The following is a 25,371-nucleotide window of genomic DNA, read 5'->3' on the forward strand; positions in this document are numbered from 1 at the left end:
GATTCATCCTTGGTGTAACACGACTGAAGCCAGTAACTTCCACCAGGGATGAATAGGGCCTAATGAGGCTTGTTCATCCCTAAAACAAGTTTCTGCACCATAACGTGAGAGAAGAGGAGCTTGTGGTTAAAGCATCAGACTGGCACTCAGGCAATCTGGATTCAGTTCCTGGCTGTCATAGGCTTCTTGTGGGAACATTGGGCTCCTAAATCACTGAAAATCTGTAGGATTTAGGCAATGAGATTTACCTGGAGGAGGATTAAGTTACAGCAATCTAAGGCCACTTTACTCCTGAATGAGACATCTATACAGGGGATTAATAGGCTTTGATTGATGTAGTTTGACTTCACACCTTTAGTTGATTTGCCATAACTTTCTGAAGTGTCTTCCCCCCTCCCCCCATAGACATGTCTTTAGACTCTTAAGTGCTCATGTTACTTTTGAAAAAGGGATTGTGTGTGTGAAAATTTTAGCCTTTAGCTCTTACTGCATCTCATAAGAGTAATAGTTCCTCTCCCTGATTCTTAGTCTGTCTTGTCTATTTAGATTGCAGCTATCCAGGGCAGAGATATCCCATAAATACAATGGGAACCAGAGCTCAGGCAGGGTGTTGAGGTGCTACCATCATTCAAAACCATAAACCTAAGACATTACAAATCAGACAATATTAATTTGAAAAATATAAAATTTTAATAAAGGCTACATCTCTTAATTACAATAATTATTGTACCAAGTAATTTTCTTTAAATGAAACTCTTTATAATGCATAATTTACAGTATAAGTAGAACAAAATGCCATCGCAAAAGTCACGAGTACAGGACTTGTAATAAAAGGCATAAAATATATTTATACATAAAACCCCTTAAACAAACAAGGGAAAGCTTGAACCCTGAATATAGGGCAACACATGGCAAAGTAACACCATGCAGGCACAGGTACTGTACTGAATAAATTTTAAAACACTAGAGATAGTGTATTATTTTTTCCACCATACATTTTCTACAATATATACAGACGTATTATACAAAATAGCAATGGCAAACAGAATGCACAGATTAAGTTAATCAACACAAACCCAAATGTAGAAATGCAAAGTTTTTCTTGGGAAAGGGTTGCTTTGTCCCAGCACACACACACACACACACACGGAAGCTTTTCAAAGTGTTGCAAGGAGCTTAGCCCACAACTCCCATTGGCTTGAAAGGGTGTCATTTAGGCAAGACGAAAAAAACGCATCGGAAAATTCACTGTCATATATGAATGTAGTTTAAATACAAGATGTGCTAACATTGAAGTAGAATACCAAAAAGTAAAAAGCTAGCTAGCTATGTGGAATACACATCTGGGTTTTAACCTAGCTTTTGCAATGTGTCCTTTTGGTGTGTTAACATGTAAATGGTTTCAGAGTAGCAGCCGTGTTAGTCTGTATTCGCAAAAAAGAAAAGGAGGACTTGTGGCACCTTAGAGACTAACATATTTATTTGAGCATAAGCTTTCGTGAGCATCCGATGAAGTGAGCTGTAGCTCACGAAAGCTTATGCTCAAATAAATATGTTAGTCTCTAAGGTGACAAGCCCTCCTTTTCTTTTTTGCAACATGTAAATGAAAACTGTCTGGCTTCTCTTACAGCTTTCCTCCTAGGTTTAGGATTTGCTACAGTCTTCCTTGCAAAAGATAGGCACTGGACACAACACGGAGTCCCACACAACGAGAGTAACAAAAAGAAAAACCTCACCACCCAGGGACAGAAACCAATCGCTGTTACTATATTGCATCTAACATATTTAGCACTTAAAGACCTTTATTACAAATTAGAGCAGCTTAGATTAAAATGCACCAATCTCTAAATGAGTGAATGGCAGGATAATTTTTTAAAATTATTTCTTTAGAAAATAATTTTATCTTCACTTGGAGAAATATTGGGCACAGTATAATTCCCCCACCCGAATCCCTTTAAAGTGGTAGAAATTATTAATGCACTCCTATAGCTGAACTCCAAAGTTGGAGCTAGTGGGACATAAAAAATAACCCCTTCAACACTTCCCCTTCTTCCCCCCACATCCCCTCTTTTCACCATTGTTAAAGCAGCATATCCATAAACTGGACTTAAGGGAAAACAGACTGTTCAATAAATATCAATAAGGATTACTGGTAAGGTAAGCTATACACAGTTTCTCTTAGTCCATAGATTTCAGATCCCCAGGAAGTCATATATTATGTATGGAAGTCTCTCAAACGTGGGCTGCATCTTCAATAGCCAACAGTGGTCATGTTTTTAATAAATAGTTCAGGGTTTGTTTTTTTTAAATCATCTCAGTACCCAACTCATGAATAATAAATGCCATTTTTCCCCCCCCTAAGGCTAATTTGGCAAAGTCTTCATAGGCCTCACTTTTTCTTCTTCATTGGTTCAAAACTTTCCTTCAAAAGTTTTTGTTGCTGTTGCTATTGTTGTGTGTCCAAAGACATCTTTAGCTTAGGGTTGTGTCAAGGAAACACAGTTGCCATCAATCAATCAATCCTCTCTACTTTCCCAAGAATCCTTCCTTCATACATGGGCAGAATTGTGTCGTCTTCCCAAATTTCTTCAAAAACTGCACCACAGTCAAATTCGTCGCTTGCTTTTTTGAAATAATACCTGAGGGAGAAGGGGGGAGGGGAGAAGCAGTTTAAATAATGAAGGGTTACTTTACAATTCTTTTTAGATAAGAGCAGCAAACATTTCCAAAGGGTCCGATTCACCTTTCACATGAGTGTAACAAGATAACTGACAAAGAAAACTGGGTCCAATACCACTAAAACCCTCCATAACTCACAAGTGATCTGTTTGCATGCATCTGCCAGTATTCGATTTAGAATGGATGCAACTGCAGCCAGCCAAGCAGCGCTGAAGAAGAGCAAAGGAATGGAGTATACTTCTTAATAAAATAGGGCACCATAGGGACAGTGCCTTGAACAAGTTATACGTGTTGGCAGCAAATATTTTTAACAAGAGAAAATAAAAAGCAGAGCATCTCTGGCCAAACATCTTACTTAACAAAATAAAAAACTAGTTTTTGTTCGTTCTTTCTTTCACGCATAAATTCTGGAGCACAGTATGGCACGGAGAAGCTGTTATTAAAAAAGGCTTTTTAGGAAAAACAAAAACAAAAAAAAGGTAGCTTAAAGTCTGTAACGTGCTTTCTCCAAAAGAAGACTATGTATGTGGCATTTCTCCCTTAGTCCAGTTTATGAAACAGGGCACCTTGCATTTAACAAAACTAAAACCATGCTTCCACTTTTAAGTTACAGATATGGCTGTGTTTGTTCTCTGATGCTTCGTGCTGGTCGCATGCAAAGAGCAATCTTGGTCAAGCTTGCAATATTTGACACTGGAAGGTCAAGTAGAAGTGTCCTGCATTCCTTCTCTTTTGCTCTGGGTCTTAGATCATGAAGCCAGTGCTCACCCAGACAAAAAGCGCCCCCACCTCTCTTGTGTCAAACAGTAAGGACCCCTCTATTATCCCGAATTAGACCGTTCAGCTTCTTGATTAAAGGTTCCTTTTATCCCTTTTCTAGCATTCTTCCTTCTAAGGCTGCTTAATTGCATATGCACAAATGAAGGGCTTCCATTCAGAAGGTTAGCATTTAAGGAGCCTGCCCGTCTGCTACTACACACCTCCTCCGATCTGTCCTGCTCTCCAGATCACAAAGTGCTTTTTAAAGAGAGTGTATCACCAGCAAAAGAAAATCCTCCTCAGATAAGATTTAAAAAAAAAAAAAAAAATTCCCCTCCTCTAATTTTCAAACAAGGTGTTGGAGGGTTAAAGGTCCTAAAACTTTTATAGGAGGATCTCACAAAAACTGAACTTGGAGTTTTCACTTTATTAAAAACATAGATTGGGCAGTTTTAGAATAATGAGTTTGCTATAAAAATAATATTTAAAAAACTAAATACCCAGTAACAATACATTTTCAATTTATTTTTTAAGGTGAGCTAATTAGGTAGTGAGAGAAGAGGGGTGAGTGAAACAGCTACATTAGTCAAAGTACATTTACTTTTAAGTCATTCCCAGTTGCACTGATGTACAGCATTGTGTTTTTAATGGTTCGGTCATGAAAATAGTTCTTATTTAAGTTCTTCATATAGAGTTTGAACCTACACTCACTAAAGTCAATGGCAAAGCTCCCACTGACTTTAATGGTGCAGGTCAGGGCTGTAATTCCGTGAGCCAGTAAGCCCAAAACAAAACCAAAAGGCAAAAAATGTGAATGGAGTTTTAAGGACTTTCTCCCGGCTTTCCCCATCCCCACCACTTTTTCAGAGAACAGCCTGCTTTCCCAATAACTTCCTCCACAAACAAACTCTGCTGGTGTTTACAAATTTTTTTTTCTTTGAACACTGCATCTTTATTTAAGAAAACACGCTATGACCTTTTACATAATTACAACCTTATTTCATAGAGAGAAAGAGAGAAGGGGAAGAGAGAGAAGCAAAGCAATATCCTCCCCCACATCATCTTCAAACAAGTCACTCTGCACTTATTTGCTCACAGAAATGGGCTTTCCATTCAAACATGTTTTATGTGGCAAGCTTTGCTTCTTTTTTCCCCCTGACATCTGGCACCAATAGAATCAAGCAGGCCTGGTGTTGCTGTTCTGAACTGCTGCCATGTTAAGATTACCCGACACCACCCAGTTTGCGCGCGCGCGTGTTTTTTGTTAACACCATCAGTATTAAATTTATTTTATTTATTAAGAAAAAAAAGACTGAAACACAATGTGCTGGGTGAATATCCCATTGCATAGTCGGACACATGACTTTGGCATTGAAAAGGGAGCAATAATAGAGCTTTTAGATACCCATGTTGCAAACTGATTCAATCAATAAAGGATTTTGAGAGTCGACCATTTATGCACGTCTTTGTGCATTAAATGAAAGGCAAAAGCTTCAAAGACATGCTTATTAAGTGTGCCTTAAAAAGAAATCAATGCCAGATGTGACCAAAGCAGTCTAGTTACTGACTCCCCAGCACAGAGACACACACACACTACTCTGGGCAGTACGGCCCTCTTCCCTGAAGGTCACCTGCAGTTTCACTCAAAGTCCAGCCAAAAGTCAAAGCTTAGATCAAAATGATTCCCTGCAGGTACACACATTTGTGTAATTAGTTTCACCTTGTGTCTGTGCAAGATAAAATACTGGGCAACTACCCAAGTTCCTTTTATAAATTTATGTATTGTCTTTACCCAGGTGTAAAGGGGAGAGATCTAAGCAAAACATTGTTTCATCCTTGTCAGTCACTTAAAAACATTTTCTAAAGTAATTACAGTCTGACAAGGCACAAATAATTGCACCTGCAGGGGCTTTAAGGCCACAGAAGTTTTAATATCATATTCAAGCACCCTAGCATCACAAGCAAGAATTTCATAGGAAACTGAATGAGGTGTTCTGGAGGCACTAAATGGCTGCTGAGAGAATGGGGGTAATAGGAGAGACATCCTTTGCACTGCTTGATTGCCAGTTCACATCCAATTGGTAGCAATTACAAGCTGTTGCCATCTGAAGGCAGTTGGGAGGTATGGGGGAATATGGGTGTCTCAAAACCCCAGCACCACTGGACAAGCATCCACATTAAACAGAAAGTCACCAGATTGAAGATTCACTGGTGAGGCCACCTGGGGAAAGTTGTTGTATTTTGACATTTCTGTGACTTCTGTCTCCAGAGGGGGTCCTCTGGCACCTTGGAGGAGTGCCGAATTCAAAACAAAATTTAAAAATACTTAAACCTGGCTGTTTCCTTTGTACAGATGAAAGAGTCTCGTTGACTGATAGGACATGGTCAGTTCATTACTGATCAGATCCATTTGGCTAGTACAGTAAAAAATAACTGAGGACAAAGCCACTGCAATTGGAATGAACGTTACAAGAAGGCAGCAAACAGGAAACCAGCTTCTAAGCCGCAGATACCAGACACAATCTTAGACCATTAGAATTCCTTATATCCACATGGATGGCTATAAGGAGGAGCAGGAAGATAGCGTTTTTTAAGTGTCATTCAATGGAATTCATCCTCCAAGGCTTGGTATTTCTAGCTGAAAGGAGTTTAAAAACAAGCCAAGAGCATCTGCAGGTTGTTCAACTAGGTTGAAAACAAAATTCCTGAAAGCATCTCACATCCCCAACCCCAGAATGAATCAACCTTACTTATATGAATACTCTGCCAAAGGAGGCCAAGTATCTTACAAATATTAACGCCCCTGTGAAGCTGAGAAGTGCCATTACCCCCATTTTACAGGTGGGGAATGGAGGCACCGAGAGATTAAGCTCAAGGTCCGGCAGGAAATCAGAGGTAGAGGGAACTGAACCTAGATCTCTCAGAATCCCAGTCGAGCCCCTTAACCACAAGGGCATCTTTCCTCTTTGTGGGAGTCAGCATGCAGGCAATAGCTGCCTATGACCTATCAGTGTCCTCTTATGCAGTTCTTAGGGGACAAATGTCAGGGGACATCAGCCAAGCTGACTGATCCACGAGACAAGGCCAAGTTCAGGCAACATAGTACCCAAGCCTGCCTCTCTAAGCTGCCCTGGCTTTGGTGGGGGAGTTGGAAAAGGACAGAAGAGAGTTCAGTGAGCCAGTGCAGCCAACCTCCCGAAAAAGGTGCTGTAACTTTTTCCTTGTGGGCGGGTTTACAGAAACATATTTGCTGGTTATTTTGGTTCATAGTCTCAGCAGACAAAAGAAACCACGAGATTCTTACCTATAATTTCCCTTTTTGCTCAGCTGCTCTTTAAAGTGCCCAAGTGTCAGGCTCTGGGCCTTTAACATCCTCCTGTAGGGTATTTCTTCTCCACAGAAAAAATAAGTGACAACCAACTCGCTGGACTGGGAGGTGTGAGCCACTGGGAGTTTCTTTGGCTCTTTGTGACTGCAACAAAAAACAAACAAAGCATGTTTCTCATTTGGAAACAAAGACATCACTGCAATCCAGTATTTCTGCTATAGACAATGGCAACCAGATTGATGCCAGGATCAATTTGAAAGTCTGATGCAATGAAATCAAACATATGTGCCATGTTTGTATAGCACTTAACACAACAGGGTCCCGGTCCGCTTCTAGGCGCTATGCTAATACAAATAATAAGAGGATCTCTAAGCAGCTGAGGCACATTCATGAACTATGCCTCAGAGCACACCTGTGCAATAGGCAACTGTTTCCATTTTATGGATGAGGGGCAGAGATCACATGGTCTGATGAGGAACAAACAGTAACCCCCAGTGGTTTGGGCTCTAACCATTATGCTCTACACATTCCCAAATTAACTATTGCATGTCCGGTCTTCAAAGGTCACAAAGACAACTCACACCATTTTCATTCATGCAAACTATATGGCAGAGAACAACAGTTTAGTGTTTTGCTCCAGGTATACACTCGTTAATGGGTGTTGTTGGAATTTCAAAGCCTGCCATTCAAAAACTGCTCAAAGCACTAAGATTATTGTCCTGAATGCACAGGTAGCATTACTGTAGCCGTGAACAAGCAGGCAAAAATAAAGTGGACCTTGTCACTTGAAATGAGGAACACTTAAGGAATAATAAAAAAATTACTACATAACAAAATAGCAACAGTGCAGTGAATGCCAAGGAGCTAAATCCAGAACTACTTCTGAGGCAATGTATACTTGGCATGTCAAAAGGTCACAAAGTGTTAGTCCACAGTAATATAGTCCTCCTAATTTGTTCTAAATCTTTGTAGAGTGGCTTCAGAAAAAAAGCTCCTAGCAAAGACAGCTGGTGGATTTAAGGTCAACCAATTAAAAATGAAAGACTCCAGTCAGGTGGCTTAGTCTGGACTTCAAACATTGCTCATTGCTTAAGATGAAGAGAGTAAAAAAGAAAACTTTAATTATTTAGGCCATTTTAGACCTCTCTGTAGCAGATTTCTTGTTAAAAGAACCATCCTGTAATTAGACTAATCCAATCTTTGTCCACTTTACAGGAATGCAAGTTAAAAAGAACTAGAAACAAGATTTGAAAAATATCTTTTTTTTTTTTTTTTTAATATAAGAGAGAACAAAAGTATGTTTGAAAGACTAAACTTCAGATATAAAGATGTCTTCTATTTTCAAAGTGCCATCCATTTAATGCAAGTATAATTAAAGGCCATGGAAATACATGTAATATAGATATAGATATGTACGTACTCTTCTGTAGTTAGACTTGCATTGCAAAAAGGGGCATTTCCCCCCTGAACAGCAGATGTGTGGTTTCGATCCCTCTGTTGATTTGAGGTTGAACATCTGAAGTTGGGGGGATAAACAAACAAGAAAAAACTCAAGTTAAAATACATCTTCTTAATTGAAGTCTTCTGGGGCCATTAAGTTCCCTCTTTGCATCAAAACACAATCAAAGGAAGAGTTAAGAATGCTATGGAATAATTTACCCTTCCATATCCAAATGCATGATAAACAACCTAATTCAACACTTGGTATGTAGCTGAGTTAGTTCTAAACAAATTATATCCATTGTGATAGTGAGAGGCAGAACGTGGAATTCAAACTATTGAGGACTGGGAAAAAAAAGGTTTCAGAGTAGCAGCCGTGTTAGTCTGTATTCGCAAAAAGAAAAGGAGTACTTGTGGCACCTTAGAGACTAACAAATTTATTAGAGCATAAGCTTTCGTGAGCTACAGATGAAGTGAGCTGTAGCTCATGAAAGCTTATGCTCTAATAAATTTCTTAGTCTCTAAGGTGCCACAAGTACTCCTTTTCTTTTTGGGAAAAAAGGTCACTTTTGGGGCTTAGTTACGTTTTGTTGCAATGCCTTCCCTTCCTCACCCCCCATTACAAATCTGGAGCTCTTTCTACACTAGAAGGCAAGGCTACATGCACATCACATAAAATTTCTAGCCACCTGGACGTCTACTGTTAGCTTGCTACGTTCACGTGCCTACCAGCCAGTAATGCCCCTTGGGAGACGGCGGGGAGCCTGAGGGAAGAAGGAAACAAGCAGCCTGAAAGAAGGCTCCTCCATTCCATTCCTAAAGAAAGCCATATTGGCGATTCACACCCATTCCCAGCAAGGGGCGTCTGCCTATCAGAGAGAACCAATAAAATGAGGCACTCAGGGCTGGAAAAGTTAAGACGACTTCTCACTCCCCCTCCCCCCGCCATTCCCCGTTGTACGTTACCTTTGTTTCTGAGGCTTGGACACTTCCGCTAGCCTGCGGCAGGCTTCCTCCAGCTGGGCGAGAGTGTTGGGCGGGGTCAGCGGAGGCATGGTGGGATCCTGGACGAACGGGTGGGCAGGCTGTGCCCCGCGTGGGTGATTGTTGTTCCCCCACAGGTGGTGGCGGGCCGTGCGCTCACTGGGGATCCCTTTGGTGGACTCCAAATTGTAGGCCTTCTTTGTGCTTTGTGTGCTGGGGGGCGGAGTGGGGTAGGGGGAAGAGAAAGAGAAGAGGAAAGGAATCGGCTTATAAAAGCTGGAAAATATGACTTCAATAGCAGCTCCTATTCTGCTCGCTCCCTCCCCAAAAGTCTGTCATAACATGAAAAGGGTTTACTGCCAAAAACATGACATTTTTGTGGTTTTTCTGGTTCTGCAGAATGGCTTTTATATTAAACCGGAGGAGCAAAGAGTCTCATTTGTTTTTAGCGATTGTAAAAATAGACAGCCTATGTAATATATAAATATTTACCGGGAGCGATATTGCTGTAGACAGCTGTATATTTACCTATGAGGCTTGTGCTTATTTTGTCTCTCGCTCTCCAGCATCCACTGCCAGACATTCTGTGACCGATCCGCCTCACCCCCAGGTAGCTGGAGCCCGGGCATTACAGATAGCCCTGCTTCGCCAGCCGGCAGGGCGACGCCATCCATTACTTTGCCATTCCTCTTCGTCAGCATGCCGGTTCTGCTAAGGAGGAGACACCAGGGACAGGATTCCCCGCCCCCAGCAGGCATCGTTAATATCCTGTGCTCGTGTCATGAGCGCACTTCCCAATGGCCATTTTTAAAGGGGCTAATTCCACATGGTTTTCTGCATCAATCCCGCCTCCCTCTTCCTGAGAAATAAATTTTAAAAAAGGACAATTAGCTCCTATGGAGAAACTCCTGTAACTTACCCAAACTGCTCCAGCGGAAGCTCTGTCCCTTTTGCATGGCTCTTGCATTTTGAATGGCAGTTGTAGTCGCTGCCCCCAGGACAGAAGCACTGAACCCTCTGTGCTGCCTCAGCTTCTATCTGCTCTTTAGTCTTGGGAATGGTGTGGTGGTGGATGTAGTGGTGGTGGACGTGCTTGGTGGTCTGCTTGGTGATAAATCCTTTACTGATGAGGGTGCAGGCAGCTGGCGAGGCCGCGCTTGGCTGTGGCTTGCCCCCTGGGAGGCGGTCCGGGGAGTGGGAGCGGGGGCTATGTCGTCCCAGGCCGGGTGACTGGCAGCCGGGAGTCTTCAGCACTCGTGATAGATGGTCATCCAGGATCGCCTGCGGGTCCTCCTCGTAGCTGCCGGATGGCAGGAGAGTGAGTGGGTGCTGCTGATGCGGAGTGGCTGCTGCCTCCCGATTGGTCTGCGTGTTGGCAGGTAGCTCTGATCCCTCCTTCTCATCTTCCTTGAAGGTGCAACATTAGTAAGAAATAAATAAAAAGCACGGGGTGCCAGCTGCCCTGGAGCCGGGGCTTTTCCCACTACGCTAGCAAGGAAAGCAGAGCTTGCATTGCTGCTGGACAGTAGACACACAGGTACTGAGGACAGACCATTAAAGCATGCAACATACAGCTGACAAAGGAAAGTGATCTTCCCTTACACGAAGTACAGGCAGGCTATGCCACTCCCTCTCAACCCCAAGAAAGATGTTGGATCAGCAAGCTACAAGCACCACACAGGCACCAGAGGGGTTAATCCTCCTACCTCTTTGATTTGCTGTAGCCTCTCCTCCAGACTATCCATCATTTCTTGCTCTTGCTTCAGTTTTTCCAACCGGGATATCAGTTCAGCAGCAAAGGTAGCTGGTTCCACAGGGGTCATTTCCTTAGGAAGACGGTGGGTTCTCTACACAGAGCGGGGACAAAAGGGATAAGCCATGTTTAGCAGGCAGTGCAAGCTGCAGAAGCTTAGCTGGAGCAGCATTTCTGGCCCCGCTATGCTTGTTGTGTCTCCATGTTTGAATGAAGAGACTACCGCAAGTAGGCATAGCCACTCTGGATTTTTATGAGCTAGTGCTGTGGCCTCATGGAGTGACATCCTTCCCACTAGCGTTCGCCTTCGGCGGGAGCAGTTGGTTGCACTCCGAGGAACCCCGCTTGTTCTCTCTGTAGTACAACCAGCCCATCAGTAGCTACTCTGAAGTAGAAAATCTTCAAAGACTGTTGTCAAACATCAAATAAAAAAAAAACCCTCTGAGGTGGAAGGGAGAGCCTTTAACTGAAGGAATAAAGTGAGTATAAACAGAAAGGAGTTGGAAATTAAAAAAAAAAGAAGATGGGAGAAAAAGGGAGAAAAAAAGTCAAACGGTTGCAGATCAGAGAAGTGCTGGTAATTTATTTCCTGGCTACACACTGGGCACCTTTGAGGTAGTGTTGTCTCAACAGTGTCCTAGATCTCCCTTCCCACCCCCCCGCCCCCCTCTTTGTACAGAAAATGAAGAAAGCTGCTGCAGGCTAGTAGTGGTACACTGCTGAGCTTGGCTGCCTCAAGCAGCTCTATCAAGGGGAAAAGGGAACATCTCCAAATCAAGTGCAGAATACAAAAAGGCAAATGAGAATTTCTGCCAAAAGCAGCAAACATGGAAGAGAGAGAGAGACTAACCACCCACCAGAGTTCTTCCTTCTCCTTCCTGTCATCTTCTCCCCCAAAACACACCCCACTCTTTGCCCTCACCCCTAGTTTCCCTCTGCCCTTTTTTTTCCGGTGGGGGGAGAAGAGCAGAAAGCTGAACTGCAACTCTGTCACATACTACCCACCAGATGAGGCAGGGCCTCTCTCCGACAACCACTTAGCTCCAGAAATGATGTGAGGGTAGAAAAAGGCCACTCTGCTGGAAATTGTCACTCTTACACAAGCAGGCTCTATTCAGTCCCTGATCAAAGCACTGCCTTACAGAGAAAGTCGATTTGCACGCCCTGGGACAAAATAATCTAATTTACAAGCTCAGGCTACAGAACTTTCTTTATAGAAGGGGGTGAAGAATACCCTCCCTCCCAAAAAATAAAATCCCCATTCAATCCAACATACCTCCCCACACCAGATACATTATCTAAAATGTCTTGCTGCTTAAGAAAGAAGAATTTTGGAATATTAATCTCAAGACAAGATATGTTTCTACTTGTCTGTGTAAACAGTTTATTCACTGCAAAAACCAGCAGCACCTTCTGAAGTCTGCACTGAATTAACAAGTCAATGAGTTAGTTTTCAGGAGCAACACAACTAAAAACTGAATTTCCTCAAAATCAAGGTACATAAAGTTGTTTTATTATTTATTATTAATTATTATTATTATTATTAGAAGGCATATACTAGCTACCAATGTTTCTCTTTTGGGAAACTAGTTAATCCTATTAACTGCCAACTGTGTTTTTGAAGTCTTGGGGCACTACAGGAAAAGCAAAGCACAACCCTCATCAGAGCAGGTGTGAAAGTGGTGCGTGTAGTATGTGTGTGTGTGTGTGTGTGTGTGTGTTGGGGGGGGGGGGGGGGAAAGTACCCAAGAAGCCATGTCCACGTCTGTACATCAACCAGATGGGATGTTCCCAGCTTGATCCTAGAAAGTGAGCCCTACTCAATAATCCAGAGAAAGGCAAAAAACCTTACACACAACCCACCCAGTGACCTATGCAAGCAATCTTTTCAGGAGTGTTTTAAGCTGATGTTTGGGTTTATATGTTTATAGAATAAGCCCAAAGACCTCAAGCCAATGGCAGTAAGAAGAAGAAGCCAGATCCCTCTGCATTTCTGTAGCTCTGTTGACTCCAGCTGAAGAGCTGACCCATCTATTAGCTTCTCTTCTTGAGGCTGTCAATCTTTGTATTCAGAGACAAAAGGATGCAACAAGCTGATGAGAAGGAAGCCATTTTCCACTCTTCCCTGTAAACCCGCAATGATTTCTCCCAGTCTCTTCCAGGTGTTGCAATGTCTAGCATTATTAGAGGGCCTTCTCTCCAGCCATTTCTCAGAGGACTCTGCATCAAACTTACCGGAAAATGAGGTAGAGAAACTTGACCATTGGCCTTAACGCTACGATGCATTTCCCTCTGGAGCTGCTTCTTGCTCCCAAGTCTATAAGGAGGGATTCCATCTCTGCAAATGGAAAGACAAGTCACAGGCTTATTTATTTCAACGTATTATTCTGTAAGTCAATGGACTATTGCAAGTACTTTCCAAAACAGAAGACAGAATGCAAAATTATCTGATCATTTTACTGTTCCCAGCAAGCCCCCTCCATGTTCTTTGAAATAGTCTAAACAGATTGAGGGGCCTGATTTTCAGAAGTCCTGAGCTCTGAGAATGCCAACTGAAGTCAATAAGTCTATGGATGTTTAATGCCTCTGAAAAAAGAAATTAAGCCTAAGTCAGTCGGCCTGGATGTTCAGTAGCTGGGCAAGAGTTGCAGAGCAAGCTATGGCCCCAGTCATGTAGGCAGCTGAATGTGGACAGATCCCTGCAGTCCCATTGACTTCAACAGAGCTCTGCTTGTACACGGGCTGTACCGGACTGGGGCCTTACAGTAATAGGTTTCACACACTCCTTACACTTGTTCTGTATGTCACCATAGACTGTAGGCAGTTTGCGGGAGCTTCTTAGGTCTAAAGCACTTCATAGATTGCCAGCATTATGCAGATAAAAAATTATTGGTCACAAAGGGCTTCCCCCTCCCCCCAGGTGGGACCCAAGAAGCCTCTTCTAACTTCGAGGTGTCATGCATAACCCAGTAAAGTCATTACAAGGTGCAGCAACAGAACCTAGGCCCCTAAAGCTATGGGACATCATTCTTCTTCTTGGCTATGTCAGCCCATTGCGATAAAGCAATCAAAAATACCCAAAAAACAACAAAAAGCCACACCAGACCAACTAAGAAGAGCTATTAAAATTGCCATCAAAGACAACAAACAATTTTTCCTCTGGCAATGAGTTATGCTGTCATCCAACCATGCAAAGATTTACCCACATTAGTATTAAGAGTATAAAAACAGCCGTACTGGCTCAGACCAACAGTCAATCTAGCCCACAATCCTGTCTTCCCACAGTGGCCAATGCCAGGTGCTTCTGAGGGAGTGAACAGAACAGGTAATCATCAAGTGATCCATCCCATGTCGCACATTCCCAGCTTTTGGGAAGGGGTGTTTAGGGACACTTCAGAGCATGGTTTTGCAACCCTCCCATCCTGGCTAATAGCCATCGATGGACTTATCCTCCATGAATTAATGAACTTTGAGCAGGGATAGTCCAGTGGCTGAAAAGCATGGCTGCTAATCGTGAGTTTCTAGTCTCGGATTTCCCACAAATTTGAGGAACAACCATAGTTTTTGTGCTCCAGTCTCTCCACCCCCTCAAATCCATAAAAGATAATACCTCCCTATCCAACATGGTGCCGTAACACTTGAGTATTAATATTTGTAGAGTGCTCTGAAGTCCTTGGATGTAAGGCCCTATGGAAGGGTAGACTATAAGCTCCACTCATAACCAGTGAGAAGACTACACTCCAGAGTGCTATTATGTACTTCTCCCATTCTGTACCAACTCCCCTCGCACACAACCCCTCTTTTCCTCCCCCCCCCCCAAAAAAAAACCCCAAACCCTCATCTCTCTCTCTCTCACACACACACACAAATTTAAGATTCACCACCATTATGGTAGCATGGCACTTCCTACTCTCACAACAGCGAAAGGACTAAGGCCAAGATTTTTCCAAAAAGTGACCAGTGATTCTTTTCGTGTGCAGGTGCATGCTTCAATGTTCGGGTGCCTAGCCTGAGACAATTTGAAGGGGCCAAATTTTCAGAAAGTGCCAAGCATCTACCCACAAGGGAATGGGAGGGGAGGAGGAGACATAACATGGTGGAAATCAGGCCCCCATTATAGTTTCTTTAATTGAGTACCCGAATGTTGAGGTGCACAACCCCATGTCATCTGTGAAAGTCTTGGCCTAGTGCTGTCTAAGTTTCCATTACAAAGCAACTAATTCACAAGCGATATGGACTAGCAAAGGACTGAAGAAAAAGGTCAAACCAGTTTATTGTTTGAAACTTTGGAAAATCCAGACAGAACAGAGCATTGGTCAAGGAAAGAGATGTTTGGGGCAATGATTTATCAGGGTGGACAATCATCACTGGAGACATTGGTTATGTTACAAGCAAAGTGAGTTTAGAGTGCTCAGTTCAGTTCCTAATGAAAATCTGCCCTCAATTCTGCCTAAGGTAGGTCTCTGAAGAAGAGCAGTAGCTCAGACACAGAGCCCCATTTGGGAATGCACTCTGGAGAATCACGCATAGCATCTGTGTGCACTGTTCCATACCACGACCGGGGCTATCTGTCATTATCGCAAGCAGTAAATGTTTATGCTCATGATTAAAGAAGGGGCAATAAAACTATGAAAATATCTATTGAACTTGGCTTGGAGGCCCTCCCCCTTGCAACAATACATGAGTATGGGTTAGGTTGTAGCCAGGTTGAGCAGCAGTTATGGGGGCAGAGGGGGAAGGATGGGAGAAAATAAAAACCCAGATCAATGCTCGTCACGTGGATTGGATGAGAGGGATTTTGTTTTTTGAGGGTTACTAAGGTGAGGGTGTTTTAAATGAGACTTTCCATACAGAGGAATTAAAGACCCCTTCATCTTTTCCATCAGGGTAAAACTGTCTGTCTTTGTATTATTTGACAGAAACTCCACTTTAAGCAGCATGTCAGGCATCCACCTGCCTGGGCTAGTACTGTACGTAACACACACACACACACACACACACACACACACACACAGAAGCCTGCACAAACACTAACGCAAATGCAACAAAATGTATGGAGGCAAGGTGGGGTGGGGTAGGGTAGAAGATAAGCCTGCCCTGCAACATCCCTGACTAAAGTCCATGAGTTCAGGGCTCCAATGACAGAGGGGATAGCCGAGGGAGGGAACGGACTCATTGTCTATAGTATTCTTCCCCTCCAAAATGAGCAGAAATATACAATCGGAACTGCTCACCCCAGTCTTGCTTATCTTGGCCACGGCACTCTATGGCAAGAGCTAGAAGGGCAGCTCCACTGCCATGTCTGACCGATCCTTCCAAACACTCAGTGCTCCTGTTTTGGGGACTACAGCCTTTAAAGGCCAGACCTCCAGCTCTAGCCATGGGGCAGTAATGGGAGGATGTGATGATAGCAAGTTGGAATTTACAGAGTTGCTGTGCTCCCCATGGGGATGTAGCTTCTACCAAACTGGGATGATTTGCCTCATAGTAAAAAGGAATCTCTCACTATCACCCACTAAAGGTGACCGTAGGACAGAATTTCCATCTTCATTTAGAAGTGCCTGGTTTGAGTCAGTTTAAAAGTTAACCACTTTTGTGTCACGTCATGTAAGAATTTTGAGTCGACACCATTTTCAGTCAATAAGCAGCCAGGCTTTTCCAAGCATGGTACATTTGTTCTTTAAGAGCAGCCCAGGTACCTGTCAGACAACTGACAACACTGGCTTGGAAACAAGCATACGAACACCTCTCTAGCCATGGTCAGGCTCATTCAGAGCCACACTGAGATAGCTGCAGGTGGAATGCAACAAAGGTGCAGAGGGTGGGATGTATATAGGTCATGGGTAACTCCAGAAAAGGTACGAAAAAGATGACACCAACATGGACTAGGGAGAAGGGGGCCTGATTCTCTCTTCAATGCAGATGCACGAGTCAGGATCAGCTCCTTGCTCACTCCTGTAAACATGACTCATCAGGAGAATTTTACAGCTTGTAACAAGGTGCAAGATACAGTTTTTAAAAAAGGAAAAAGACATTTCACTGAGATGGTAAGGTTTCTTAGTAGCCTTGGGAGAATCAGGCCTTCTAAAGAAGGAAGAGATACAATTTTGTAGTCGGTTTGATGTCTACTTTTAAAATGTAGGCCTTCCACATATAATGAGGAACAAGGGATGATGCCACGTTTAAGGGGGAAACAAGAATGGGCAATCACTTATTACCGGCAAGACATGCAGCTGGAGTTGGGAGTTTACAGCCAGCTTGGGTGCAATAAGAAAAAGATATTACAGAAAAATCTGAAGCTGAAATGTGTATAGACCACAGTGACAACTAGAAAGTGCCTTTTATTTTAAAGGGTTAGGCTTTGTAGATGTTATAGTGCATAGCCCGGGGTTACTATTTGGAGCGAGGAGGGGGTGTTTTGTTTTGTTTTTTAAAAACAGTTCCTCAAATAGGTCATTTCAATATAACCTTCTCTTCCTCCAGCAGTAAACATTTGCACTCACATTTCTTGGCTACTAAAAGCTGTGGGCTGAGGAGCTACAGAGTTTAGGCACTAAATAGTATAGTTTAATTATAAACATTGCAGCTACCCAGCCTGGTGCTAAGCCAATCTCTTTCTGGGGGAAACACTAGTTTGAAATCTTCTTTCCAGTCAGCTGCCATTTAAACTGAGCCAATTATCTTAGCCTTTTGACTCAGATGTGCCTGACCTAACCTGAATGTAGTTTTACTGCTGCTTTGAAATATCAGACTCATGCGCATATGCATTCACTCCCATCTTCATTTGGCAACGGCTCTGAAACAAGCCTCTGATCTTGCCAACATCAAAAGCCTGGTTTGTAAGATAAGGTAATATTTGAAGTTCGCTCAGCAGCATTCCCCTGTGTCCAAAGTAAATCCATAAATAAGATATAAGCAAATAAAAAAAAAATCCCTTTCCTCTTCCCCTCCCCCAATCAAGAAAGGGAAATTTGCATGATGCTTTGTGGCTATTACAAAATTAGATTTATACTTGACATTTAAAAAACAAAACACACAAAACACACAGGGTGTGTATTGTTTGGCAATTTTACCTGTAGTTGCAATTCAACAGAAGATTTTTTATAAAATTAATACCTCACTTTACTGGAATGACTGACATAGGCTTTATGGGACAAATTCTGCTCTTATCAGTATAAACATGGAATAACTCAAATAGGAGCTAATTTACATTATCACTGGTTTAATAGTAAATGTGAGCCTTGTGTTAAAGAGGGAGAGCCACACACTTGCAGCAAGAAAAAACACCAAGACACAGCTTGTGACAATGATGGGAATTCACGCAGCAGAACTTTTTAGAAAGACTTCAGAATCTCTAGCAAAGTCCGTTTTCTACATAATCCACAGCAGAGAGGACAACTAACCCCTGACATTTTATGCATGTTACATTACAATATTGGCAATAGTTGCTGAAGTTTCTGTTGAGGCAGCTTTATTTACATCAGGCCTTAGCTATGGTAATTTTGTAAGGTTAGCTATTCTACCTCCCTGCACGCACACACATGCAAGAGAGAAATTAAACACCCCTCACACACCACCACTTCCAGTAGTCGGGCCATTCCCACCCCCACAGAGTAAGTATGGCTAGAGGGAGTCTTGCACTTTCAAATGTTCAGGGACTGGCTCAGTTTGTAGCAGGAACTATTACTTTTCTAGGTTTGTCTCTTAACACCATGTAAACCTGCATTCTATTGAAATCCACACATGCCCCCTCTACTCTCATTCTCCCCCACCTCACCCCCCCAAAAAAACCCTTGAAGCTCCCAGCAGTTTAATCAGCCAAGCTTCCCCAAGCTCCTCACAGTCTGCACTGGCTATTGTTATGGCAGGAAAAAACAGCCAGGCTCCTTTCATGCACTGCTTTATGGGGAGCTCCTATTCACTTGTTCAAGTAAATTTCAAAGCGGCCTGCTACCCTCTTATCCCCTCTAAGCTCCCCTAGACTAACAATAGGCTGAAAGCGATTCAGTTAAGCCTTTCATCCACCATGCACTTTATTTCTCACTCAGTGCTCTCATCTGTATAAGGCCTACAATTGGCATTGCTGTGAAGAGAGGGTATAATCCTAGCCTTGTGAATCCCAAGTGACCCTACATTGGTCCAGAAATGACTAACCCAATGAATGCTCTGTTGACACATGATCACATACAACTAGAGCCAGTAAGATGAAATAAAGAAGTCACCTTATGATTCAGCGCTTTTATTTAATGCCAATATTTTTCAATAAGAGAATCCGGTGGGACAACAAGCTATTTCTTCCATAATATCAGTTCAAAACACACGTGCATTTAAAAAAACCCCGCATTTGTTTGTGCATCTAGGATGTTTTGTAAAAAATCTGCTGTTTTCCTTTAAAGAATGTGTACATCATCAGGCAGCAGATTGGTGACTTTAAAAAGCCAGCAAGCAGGTCTGGGGGGGGAAGGGGCAGGGGGAAATGTACACTCTACACATCCAACAGAGACATTGAAGGAGTTGCATTTATGAGATTAAGGCCTTGAACACACTATTTTATTTAACAAACACCTTTTCCAGAGGATTTGGTCCATTTCGGTGGCGTGACCTGCATTTCATTATACTGCCTTTCATCAAAGAATCTCAAAGTGCTTTACAGATATTAATGAATTAAGTCTCAGTACACCCCCATGAGGAAGGAAAAGTATCATTATTCCCATTTTAGAAGTTAAGCAACTTGTCCAAGGTTATACAGCAAGTTGTGGCAGAGCCCAGATCTCATGATTCTCAAGCTTGGTTTTTAACCACAGGACCATCCTTCCTCTCCTCCACAGGCTCTTAAGACTCTTGACATTTTAATCCATAAAGCTCCATTCAAACAATTCTCTGAAAGATCATAATGTGCAGCTATTGTCCCTGGAGGTCAGTAACCCTGTTAGTGTTGATTCTGACATTACTGGTGAACCCTAATTACAGAAAGCAATTCCTGTAGAAAGTTTTGTGTTTTGTTTTTTTTTAAATGACAATGGTTGGGCCTTCAAATAAAAAGGTGTGATGAAATATAAATATATTCCATGTGTTAGTAGCAGTATTTCTATTCTATTCTTTCATCATATGGGAGAACACACATTTGCTCAGTTGAGGATTAAAATGAGAATTGTTGCAAAGTGGCAATCAACAAAAAGGGAAGAACTACATACCACTGTTACTGCAGCCAATATCTGTGACAACTGAGTAAATAGCAGAGCGATCAGCAATACTTCTGGATGGCTTAAGATGCCTTCCAGTGATTTCATCCAATGGAAAAAGTGGAAGCAGTATTAAAATGATAGAACCGTCATGCTGGCAAGTCATTGTGGCACATCAGCACAATTAAGTTTGAGAGGTAAATTCCAGAGGACTTTGCTAAAGTGGATACTTACACGCTACTGTCCGTCATTGACATGGAATCATCAGTGAGGGCATCACTAGAGATTTCGCTATCATTTGCGCTAGTTGCTGGGGCAAAAACATAGCCAGAATTCACATGGTATGGGTTAATAGGATCGTTCCTCTTGAATGACCTAGGGACAAGCAAAATAGGGGTTGCATTATTTTTACATCTGAAAAAAGTACAGGTTAGCATCATACTCATGGATAGTGTGCACATAAGACACTGAATAACTTTAATAATAATAATAATAATTTTAATAATCTTTAAAAACTATCCATCCGCTGTTTTACGTCCAGTAGACACTCAGAATGCTTGTGTTCTCCCAGTCCACAAGAAGTTTACTGTGTGTTAGCTGTCAAGATAAGACTGACCCAGAACTACATAGCCACCAACCATTCTCTACATAAAACACTAACATCAAGCAGGTGGCTGAGCACTCTGGACAAGATTTTCAAACACACCTAAGGGATTTGGGACTCTAAGGGTACGTCTACACTGTAGTAAAAAGCCCTAGCACTGAGTCTCAGGGGCTTTGGCTGCAGGGATAAAAATAGCAGAGTAGACATTCAGGCTTGGGCTGTAGCCCGAGCTCTGAGACTCCATCCCCTTTATAGTGTTTCAGAGCCTGGGTGCCATGTCACCCGTCTACACTGCAATTTTTAGCTTCGAAGTCCCACAAGCCCAAATCAGCTGACACAGGCCAGCCTCAGCCATGCCGCAGGTCTTTTATTGCTGTGTAGACATACCCAACATCCCATTTTCAGAAGTGATTTGAGGCCCGATTTTTAAAAGGTATTTGGTGACCAAAGACATAGTTAAGCACCTACTGAGATTTTCAGAAGCACCTAAATACCCTTAAAAATCTGGCCCTTAGAGCACAGAAAGTCATTAGGACTTGAACCATTAAATACCCAAGTCTCTTCCAAAAATAGGATTTAGGTGCTTTTGAAAATGTTACCACCTCTCCTTTCAGGCACCATAGATAACTGACTGCAAACACTGACATCAGATCAGCTTTAGAATTACTAATAAATAATAAGCACTTATACAAGCCATCTTAACAATATGATCTCAAACTGCTTTTACAAAAGGGAGTGCCCTGGTGCCCCCTTTACAAAGAGGGAAACTACAAAGCCAGTTTTCAAGAGTACTCTAACTTTTGGTGACACCTCCGAGGTGCCTAGGAGTTCTGAGTGCTCAGTGCCAATTAAGATCAGTGCACCATTGGGGAGGGATAAAACACAAACAAATAGCCTTGGGTATCTCAAGTTGGGTATCCAAGAACAGAGAAATCAAGAATTAGCAGACACTTCTGTAAACTCTGACCTAACAAAGTCTGAGGTCACAGTATTGCAAAGCTAGGTAGAGAACCCAGGTGCCCTGATCACCTAATCACTGGACAATGTTTAGGTCAAAATGATTCCAAGTTTTAAGAGTTTAAATTCAGTTACAAATCTTTCAATCTGCAGTAAGTGATCTGTGCCAAGGGGTTTTCAGAGGTATATTTATATATAAATGCAGGTCTTGGCTGTTAAGCTTTTGAGTTTGTGTATCAAAGCAGAACCTCATTATCTGATAAGGTCTACTGATTTTAATAATTAGGGTCACTTACACAGCACTTGGGGGCCTCAGGAACACGATAGCATGCTCTGCAGGTTTTTAAATGGTCTTTCAAACTCCCCACCCCCACCCCAACGGGATTGGATGAGGCCAGCTTGATTTAAGTGAGCAGCCCAGCTGCCTTAATGGAAAGCAGCACTTTCCCTCCTGCTAGTATCTCTAGTCCCTTTGTTTCATTTGCCCCAGTTACACACTTTCGACCTCTTCAGTGGTCTTAACTCAGTTCTCTCACAAACAACAAGTTTCCCCTACTCCCCTGCTGTGTTGCATTCCTCTGTTTCACTAGCAAGGGGAAAACATGAGCCTTGCAAAGGCTTAAGCAAAGGGGGTGGGGTGGGGTGGGGGGAGAAGATGGGCCTCTTTGGTATGAGAGCCCTACTGCAAACAGCATGACTGAAGTTCTAGGCCCCAGTTTCATGCTTGAGCTTTGCAGGAGGCCTTGTTGCAAAGAGTCAGGTATTTAAGCACAGCTGGGATTACATTCTTTTCCAAAGCATGCTAAGTCATTTCAATGGGAAGATCAAGACTTTATTTTTAAGTAAAAAAAAATAGATAGATAGATAGATAGTAAGGAATGCCACAGGAAAGAAGTCTTAAAGATAAATTAATTCCACATGCTGTGAAAGCCAAGTTATCCTACCATCACCACCACCACCACCACCACAAAAAAAAAAAGTGTCCTTTTAAAATAATACAACCCTCTTGCTAATACAAGTCAGCTTGTAAGGTTCCAGTGACGTTCTTTAGGCCACTGCTAGTTTTTGGTAGCTCACAGAAAGGCTGAAGCCTCTACTTTTTATCACTCCACTGGAAACTGTTTAATGTCTTGCTTCTACAAAACCCAGACCCATTAGGCTTATTATTGTAAAGTATTCGGTTTCAAGATGCTCACCATATGTACTGAAGCAATCCTACTTTTAAGTGGGTCTTAAGTACCGTCCTTTTATTTCATGTTCAGTGTTGCTATTTAATCATGCTAATACAGAAGCAATTAATCATGCTGCAACCCTATTAAAAAAAATTAAAAGGGCTATCTAATCACTTAATAGAAAGATGGTTCAGTGTGTGTGTGTGTGTGTGTGTGTGTCCTTCTTCATCTCTCTAAATTCAGCTTTTAATCTACCCTATGTGAATAAAGTTTAACTCATTGAGGAGTACTTCAAAACCAACCCCTCCTCACCCCAGACATACTGAACCACTGTGCAAGTATAATTCAGAATGTCACCTTTCAGAACTTCGTTAACTTAAACACACATGTATACTTTTACTTTGTCTTTAATCATCTTATTAAAAAAAAAAGGCAGAAAAAGATTCAGAATAGCTCCATGTAGAAATTCCCATATACTTTAAGAAAAGTGATTAGGGCTGTTTTTTTTTTTACGATTAACTTTTTAAAAACTTGACCACACTACAGTAATTGCACCCATATGCATCAAGTTGCCTTCAAGGATTTCAAATTCCTCTGGAAAGTGGAGTTCTCTGATGCAGATTCTGCACATACACAAAAATCTTTAAACTCAATATGCAAAGTGTTTTCAGCTGTCAGGTAGCAGTTGCTCTGGAGCATCAAGGAGAACGACTGATGTTTCTCAGTCTATTCTTATCTCTTATCTTGATGAGATGACACACAGCATGTAGCTCTCTATACATTATGTTAGGCAATGGGTAAAAAAAAAAAAATCAGAGGGATTACAATGCGACTAGAATTTATGGGGCTCTTTTCTGGATCCCCTGTTAGAACAATGCAATTTAGGAGCACTTTTGGCATTGGTGCTGGAACTAGGGGTACTGCAGCACACCCTGGATTGCTGTGGTTTCCATCATATATAGGGTTTACAGTTTGGTTTAATGGTGCTCAGCACCCCCTCTATACACATTGTTCCAGCAACCCTGATTTTTGGTGAGCACACACACAGTCAACCTATGGCTCTCAGAAATAAAAAGCAGTCTGGCAGTTTAAACCAGAGACTTACACACTGAGAAATAAATACTCAAGCAGTGCTTTTTCAAAGGCAAGACTGAATCTTACTAAATATTTTACTGAGACACAAACATCACGGCACAACAGGGGTACAAAAACCCCTTAAAATATACATATTAGCAAAACGATGTTAATCACAGCTTCCATGCTCTAACTGGAGAACACTGCTTCAAGCATAGCTTTACAATGGCATCATTTACTTTGATAATTGAAGCCAAACTTGGTTCCAATAACTTCACACAAAATGAGCTCCATCAGCGAGTTCTTTCAAAGGACAGGAAGCACTTTGAGCCAGCAGAGGGCCATCTGCTAGCCCCAACTTATTTAAAGCAAGGCCAGTCTCACTGATGTTAGAACAGAGAACTTAATGGGAGGCAGATGAGTCCACCTTGGATTGAATAAAAATCCATTATGAAGGCAGGTCTCTAGAGTTCCATGTACATAAAACATAGTCATGATAAATTCAGAACCAAATATAAATAAATCAGATTCCATCTTACATTCCTGGGTCCAACACAAACTCAATGGTTTGAGGGTCGCAGTCTCACAAAAACCATGAGACACGCATCTAATACTTCTACAAAGTAGTGCTTCAGGGGAGGGGGAAATCTCAAACAAGCTCAAAGTATTTATTATACATCAGGAGTCCACATACATAACCAAAACTTAATACACACCAAATTCCCTTTTTTTCCAGACTCTAATCCTATATTTTGTCTTACTATTTATACTTAAATTGAAATTTATTAGGAGATAGTGGCAGATGTAGGCAGTTAGTCTGGGCAGTGCTTTGAATCCTGTGTGTCACACTCCAGGATGGAGGTGTGGTTTGGCCACCACTCAGTGAAGACTCTTCTTTACCAAGCTCCAGTTCCAATCCTAAATGCAATGAATAGCGATACACAACTCATCCATGCACCCCATAGCTACCAGCTGGCAAGCACGCGCACGCACACACCCCTTTGAACAAGGATAACTTGGAGAGGGGGAGGGAAACAGGTTTCCTGGCCTTTGGATTGGGAAGAATCTCAGCTTGACCTCCCTCTCTGCATTCTCCATGTAGTCAAGAGATCTTGATTCAAAAGCTATTGAAAATGCAAGAGAAGGTGATCAAAGCAGATAGCACCACCTCACCTCCGGGGGCAGATTTGGCATCTCAGTAGCAAAAAAATATGCTTCACTTGAAAGAGCTGCAATCTCAAGGCATGATGGCCATCAGTACTCCTGGCCAGGAAGGCAACACTAGTCATCGTTATGAAAAAGTTTGAGCCAGAAGCAACTGGTAGAATGTTAAATCCATTCCCAACCAGGCACTGAATTCCAATGAAGACCAAAAGATAACAGAACATCACAACTCAGCACAGTTTAGTACTGGAGAACAGTAGATGTTGAGCTATGAC

The 25,371-nt window shown here is 42.2% G+C and overlaps 1 protein-coding gene across 6 annotated transcripts in view; it reads right to left on the reverse strand.

Moving 5' to 3' along the window:
• Positions 1-667: 667 nt before the first annotated feature.
• Positions 668-25,371, reverse strand: part of AXIN2 (axin 2) — an 83,432-nt gene continuing 58,728 nt past the window's right edge. For 5 of the 6 annotated variants that reach the window (XM_043496311.1, XM_038371116.2, XM_038371115.2 and 2 more), the window contains exons 3-11: positions 20,360-20,500; positions 13,179-13,281; positions 10,897-11,037; positions 10,110-10,597; positions 9,719-9,901; positions 9,173-9,403; positions 8,187-8,282; positions 6,743-6,910; positions 668-2,639 (exon numbers count right to left, since the gene is read on the reverse strand). In XM_043496311.1, the coding sequence (XP_043352246.1) occupies positions 2,513-2,639; positions 6,743-6,910; positions 8,187-8,282; positions 9,173-9,403; positions 9,719-9,901; positions 10,110-10,597; positions 10,897-11,037; positions 13,179-13,281; positions 20,360-20,500 (1,678 nt within the window). In that variant the 3' untranslated portion in view covers positions 668-2,512. The remainder of the gene's footprint in view (positions 2,640-6,742; positions 6,911-8,186; positions 8,283-9,172; positions 9,404-9,718; positions 9,902-10,109; positions 10,598-10,896; positions 11,038-13,178; positions 13,282-20,359; positions 20,501-25,371) is intronic. The other variant, XM_038371117.2, reaches the window with a different exon arrangement.

Source organism: Dermochelys coriacea, chromosome 14 (genome assembly GCF_009764565.3).
Source record: "Dermochelys coriacea isolate rDerCor1 chromosome 14, rDerCor1.pri.v4, whole genome shotgun sequence".
NCBI lineage: Eukaryota > Metazoa > Chordata > Testudines > Dermochelyidae > Dermochelys > Dermochelys coriacea.